Source organism: Centroberyx gerrardi, chromosome 19, assembly GCF_048128805.1.
Source record: "Centroberyx gerrardi isolate f3 chromosome 19, fCenGer3.hap1.cur.20231027, whole genome shotgun sequence".
NCBI classification, from domain to species: Eukaryota; Metazoa; Chordata; class Actinopteri; order Beryciformes; family Berycidae; genus Centroberyx; species Centroberyx gerrardi.
In genome coordinates, this window is record NC_136015.1 from 27,971,196 (window position 1) to 27,977,471 (window position 6,276).

Genomic DNA, 6,276 nt, shown 5'->3' on the forward strand with positions numbered 1-6,276 from the left:
AGCAGCAGAATTTTAAAATCAATTCTATGGCACACTGGAAGCCAGTGCAGTGACCTAAGAACTGGTGTAATGTTTCTGTTTTCTTAGTCTTAGTCAGAACTCAGCAGCATCCTGAATGAGCTGTAACCGCCCAGAGGTTTTTTGGGGAGACCGGAGAGAAGACCACTGCAGTAGTCTAACCTGCTGGTAATGAAAGCATGTATCAGCTTTTCTAAATCAGGTTTTGACATAAGACCCGGTACTTTGGTTATATTTTTAAGATGATAAAAAGCTGATCTTGTAATGGTATTGATATGGTTGTTAAAGTTCAGATCGAATGATCTCTGTGGAACTCCACATGTCATACTGACCCTTTCAGAGACAAAGTCACCGATAGACACAAAGTAGTTCCTGCCTTGCAGGTCTTGAACCAATTTAAGGCTGGGCCAGAGAGTCCAACCCAATTTTCTAGTCTAATAATATTGTGTGATCAACAGTGTCAAATGCAGCACTAAGATCCAGAAGTACAAGGATAGAAAGCTTGCCTGAATCTGTGTTCATACGAAGATCATTCACAACTCTAATAAGAGCCGTCTCAGTACTATGACGAGGTCTAAATCCTGACTGGAAATGGTCAAAGTGAGCATTTGAAATTAAATAGTTGTTAAGCTGGTTGAAGAATTTTTTTTCCAGGATCTTACTAATAAAAGGGAGATTGGAAATAGGTCTGTAATTACTGATCACAGAGGCATCCAGGCAACTCTTCTTTAACAGAGGCTTATTAACAGCAGTTTTCAAAGCATTTGGGAAAACACCAGACAAAAGAGAGCTGTTAGCAATTTGCAAAAGCTCATTCGCCAAACAGCTAAAAACATTTTTAAAAAAGCTTGTGGGCAGAGGGTCAAGGAAGCAGGTGGACGACTTAAGCTGTTGTATAGTGTCCGCAAGTGTTGAGTAGCCAATAGCAGTAAAATTTGCCATATTACTTACATTATTTATGCGTAAAGGAAATGGAGGCACCTTCCTGTTAGTCATGGAAGCACTGATAGTTTATCTGATATCACTGAAAAAGGCGGAAAATTCATTACATTTAGCAGTAGAAAGAAGCTCTGGGGCAATTGATGCTGGGGGATTTATCAGTCTGTCAACAGAAGTAAAAAGTGTACGTGCATTGTTGTATTTTCACTAATGATCTTGGCAAAAAAGGATTGTCTGGCATTTCTCAATTCTATGTTGTAGTTTTGAAGCTCCTCTTTGTAGATATCATAGTGAACCTGGAGTTTTGTTTTCTCTTTTCTGTTGTTTTACAGACATAGCTTTTCTCCAGGGTGCTTTTTGCTTATCAGAGATTTTCACCTTAACTGGTGCAATGTCATCAATGCCATTCCTAATTTGACAATAAAAATTTTCAACAAGGTCATTAGTACAATGCGCAGTGGGCATTGGTGACACAGATATGTACATACATGTATATATACAGAAATGATCAGATATGGCAACATCAATAGCAGCAGTTTTAGTGATATTGAGACCTCTAGTGATAATCAAGTCCAAGGTATGCCCCCGATTGTGGGCGGGCCCCGACACATGCTGAGACAGACCAAAAGCCTCTAGCATGCTAGTCAGCTCGCTAGCATGGTTATCATTTGGATTATCAATGTGAATATTGAAGTCACCCGATATAGCCAGACAATCAAAATCTGCAGAGATTTTGGACAGTAGTTCACCAAACTCGTCAAAGAAATTGTTGGACTGTTTAGGTGGTCTATATACAATCAGAAATAAAACTTGAAGAGTACATTTCAAAGTAAAAGCAAGGTATTCAAAAGATGTAAAATCCCCAAATGACACCTGTTTGCACTGAAACACATCAGAGCTGCAACACCTCCCCCTCTCCTGTCAGCTCTAAAAACATCTAAAAAATTTAAATTGGGGGGTGCAGATTCAATAAGAATCCAAGAATCCAAAGCCATTTTTGTCTAACCAGGTTTCAGTTAAAAACATAAAATCAACTTATACTTATCAGTATTTTAAGTGCAGAGCAGTTAGTTTTTTTGTCTGTCCAGCTGACTCTTCCACTCCTTCAGGAAATCCCACATCATCTGTCCGTTCTGCGTCTTATCTCCGGTCCAGAGGTACGAGAGGCAGGAACCGCAGCTGCGATCTTCTGTGAAGATTTTCTCCAGACTAGTTTTCATGTCGGGGATCAGGAGCTCAAACGCAGAAGCCTTCTCCATGATGTCCGTTTCCACGAGTCGGCGGCGGGAGCGGGGGGTTTTTCTGCTGCAGAACAGATGCTGTCTCTGCACCAGCAGATCCTCCAGCTTCTTCAGCTCAGCCTGGACGATGTCTGCCTGGTTTCTCCTGATCTTCACCTCCATCTCCTGGATCTTCCCCTTGGATCCACGGATTTGCCACCCTGGGTTCCAGGGGGAGGGGGTTAGGGATAGGAACGTTTCATGGATTAAGTTCTTACAGTCCGTCTGACGGGAGCTGACAGGGGACCACAGCTCCGTATCACAGGAACGGAGGTCTGGAGAACTTCTGGTCAGAAAATGTTGGATCAGAGACCTTGTGGATCCAGAGGAGCTGTTTGATTGGCTCAGAGTTTGAAAACACGACAAGTTTCCTTTGTTAGTGTAATAAACGCTAAAAATGGATGAAAACTTCGACGTAAGACTCACTTCTGTTTTGTCAGCAGTTTGCTCTCCACATCAAACTGAGTCATTGAAGCCTTTACAGCTTCTTAGCTCCAAAACAGGGATGTAACGGCTGTTTACGTTTGATTTATCAAACCTGAACGACAGCCTGTGATGCATTATGGGAGAGAGAAATATATTATATAAAGTATATTTTCAGAAGTCAGTAATGGTGGAACAGGAAGCTAAAGGCCAAACGGACTGAAGCTGCTGCTGGAAGTTCAGAGGAAGACGTGAAAATAACGAGTGGGGAATGTGAGCAGCAGGCTCCGCCCCTAGCATAGTTTGATTGGTTTGAAGCATGATGACAGCCCACAGAGGCTCCGCCCTTTTCTAACTAACTGCTCTGCTTGAAGTTCTCCAGACCTCCGTTAGTTTGAGACGGAGGTGTGGCTACACCAGATTAGAACGCCACAGATCCGATTGCGACAAAACATCATGTTTGTTACTTCATCATTCGTGGTGGACGACATGTTTACTGTTTCCTTGTCATACATGGGAAAGCACTTTTGAGAAGAAGAAGAACAGGAAGAAGAAGAAGAGGAAGAAGAAGAAACTGAAGCATCTTGACAGTTCAGGATTTGGTTTTCATGTCAGGTTCTACCAACTTACAGAGAACTGCGATGGCTGCTGTCACGCCCACAGCAGCTGCTGCTGGAAGCAAGTATGATGACCATCTTCCTCCTGCTCCTGCTCCTCCTCCTCCTCCTCCTCCTCCTCCTCCTCCTCCTCCTCCTCCTGCTGCTGCTGCTCCTCCTCCTCCTCCTGCTCCCTCATTGCCAACGGCTTCATTTAAATCTAGGTCATCGTTGCGGTTGTTCATTGTTTCTGAAGGGAAAAGCATCAAGAAAGGTGAATTAACATGTAATTAACATCTAATCGCAGGTTTTTTCATGTGCATGAATAGTGGTTGGTGTCTTGTAGCGACACAAGGAAATGAATCCTGCTGAACTGGGTGAACTGGGGGTTTGTTACTGGCTCCTCTGGAAAGGAAACCTCTAAGATGTTTCTCTACCTGAACCTGATGAAGCGCAACATGTAGAGGAGGTCTGGCTAAAGACTGGTGCTCTGCTGAACTTACTGACCCTAACCCTAACCAACCAGGACGAACTGATAGATAGATAACTAACTACTTCCTGACCTGACTAACTACTTACCAACCTAACTACTTACCTAACTGAATATAACTAACTAATTACTGTCCTGACTAACTACTTAACGACCTGACTAACTAAACCACAGTAAACCAAAAAAATCAATATTCCAGCACACACCAGGATATTAGGATTTACACTGTTTTATTAACAAATTACATTAAAAACAAAAAGGAGCGAACTACGCGTTTCGCATGTTGCTTCATCAGACTCGCTCTCGCCTACTTACTGACCTAACTGACAACTTACCAATCTAACTAACGAACTACTTACCTAACAAACAAGCTAACAAACTCTACTAACTAACTACTTACCGACCTAACTGGTTAACTGCCTAGCCATAATAATCAGCTGATCTCAAGGGTTCTGGATTTCCCTCTAGAGTGAATAATAAACCACTGATGAAGATGATGATGATAATAATGAAGATGATGATGATGTCGTAATAGATCATGATGTCATGTTAGCAGGTGGAGCAGAGTAAGTGACCGGCCTTCACATCGACCTGGTGTGGTCTGTGGGTGTGGCCTGTGGGTGTGGCCTGTACAGTACACCTAATTTACACCTAATTTACCTAATTTCTCTTCAGAGTGATGGGGCGCTTTACCTGAAGTGAACTGGTGTACTGGGTCCACTGATCTGGTTCTGGTGTTTACTGGGTCCACTGATCTGGTTCTGTTGTACTGGGTCCACTGATCTGGTTCTGGTGTTTACTGTCCACTGATCTGGTTCTGTTGTACTGGGTCCACTGATCTGGTTCTGGTGTTTACTGTCCACTGATCTGGTTCTGTTGTACTGGGTCCACTGATCTGGTTCTGGTGTTTACTGTCCACTGATCTGGTTCTGGTGTACTGGGTATACTGATCTGGTCCTGGTCTGGTGTTGTTGCCGTGGCAACAGTCTGAGGAATGAAGCTGATCAGCCTCTCCTCCTTTTACAGGAAAGTGAAACTAGAGAACAAACCAGATCAGTCAGATTCTACTGGCTGTCCAATCAGATCAGCGGAAACGTTATTGATCGGAGGTCATTGCAAATAGAATGTAAATAGAACATAGAAGTAGAATGTAAATAAGAATAGAAAGTATTGTGGGATATCAACAATGATAAACATATGATCAATATACAGTATGAAATAAAAACATTTAAAATATAAAAGAATATCTCCCAAATGAACAAATGTGACTACCTACATGATGTGATAAATGTTTTCACAGTAACAGGTGTGTGTGTGTGTGTGTGTGTGTGTGTGTGTGTGTGTGTGTGGACCCGCCCATTTTCAAATCAACACGAACATGGCCGAACAGAACCGGGAACATCCGAGATCCGTCTCTACCTTCAGATGATCAGCTGACAGTTTTCTACAAATAAAAACCGGCATCAAAGGAAGTAGATTGTTACTTACAGTCAGAAGCTGACAGTGTTTCTGCTCGTTAAAACACAGGATCCAGGTCTCAAACTAAACTGAACTAACTTCACTCTGCTAAACTAAACTGAACTAACTTCACTTCTGTCTGCTAAACTTAAACTGAACTAACTTCACTCTGACAAACTAAACTGAACTAACTTCACTCTGCTAAACTAAACTGAACTAACTTCACTTCTGTCTGCTAAACTAAACTGAACTAACTTCACTTCTGTCTGCTAAACTTAAACTGAACTAACTTCACTTCTGTCTGCTAAACTAAACTGAACTAACTTCACTCTGACAAACTAAACTGAACTAACTTCACTTCTGTCTGCTAAACTAAACTGAACTAACTTCACTTCTGTCTGCTAAACTAAACTGAACTAACTTCACTTCTGTCTGCTAAACTAAACTGAACTAACTTCACTCTGACAAACTAAACTGAACTAACTTCACTTCTGTCTGCTAAACTTAAACTGAACTAACTTCACTCTGACAAACTAAACTGAACTAACTTCACTTCTGTCTGCTAAACTTAAACTGAACTAACTTCACTCTGACAAACTAAACTGAACTAACTTCACTCTGACAAACTAAACTGAACTAACTTCACTCTGACAAACTAAACTGAACTAACTTCTGTCTGCTAAACTAAACTGAACTAACTTCACTCTGCTAAACTAAACTGAACTAACTTCACTTCTGTCTGCTAAACTAAACTGAACTAACTTCACTCTGACAAACTAAACTGAACTAACTTCACTCTGACAAACTAAACTGAACTAACTTCACTCTGACAAACTAAACTGAACTAACTTCACTCTGACAAACTAAACTGAACTAACTTCACTCTGACAAACTAAACTGAACTAACTTCACTTCTGTCTGCTAAACTTAAACTGAACTAACTTCACTCTGACAAACTAAACTGAACTAACTTCACTTCTGTCTGCTAAACTAAACTGAACTAACTTCACTCTGACAAACTAAACTGAACTAACTTCACTCTGACAAACTAAACTGAACTAACTTCACTCTG

At 41.3% G+C, this 6,276-nt stretch overlaps 1 protein-coding gene across 1 annotated transcript; it reads right to left on the reverse strand.

The window, feature by feature from the left end:
• Positions 1-1,734: 1,734 nt before the first annotated feature.
• On the reverse strand, positions 1,735-3,388 carry LOC144542949 (coiled-coil domain-containing protein 127-like). The gene is made up of 2 exons (XM_078290585.1): positions 3,291-3,388; positions 1,735-2,398 (listed from the first exon to the last, which is right to left on the reverse strand). Exon 2 carries the CDS (start codon positions 2,358-2,360, stop codon positions 2,025-2,027), a length of 336 nt encoding a protein of 111 aa, XP_078146711.1. The 5' UTR covers positions 2,361-2,398; positions 3,291-3,388; the 3' UTR covers positions 1,735-2,024.
• Between the last annotated feature and the right edge of the window lie 2,888 nt (positions 3,389-6,276).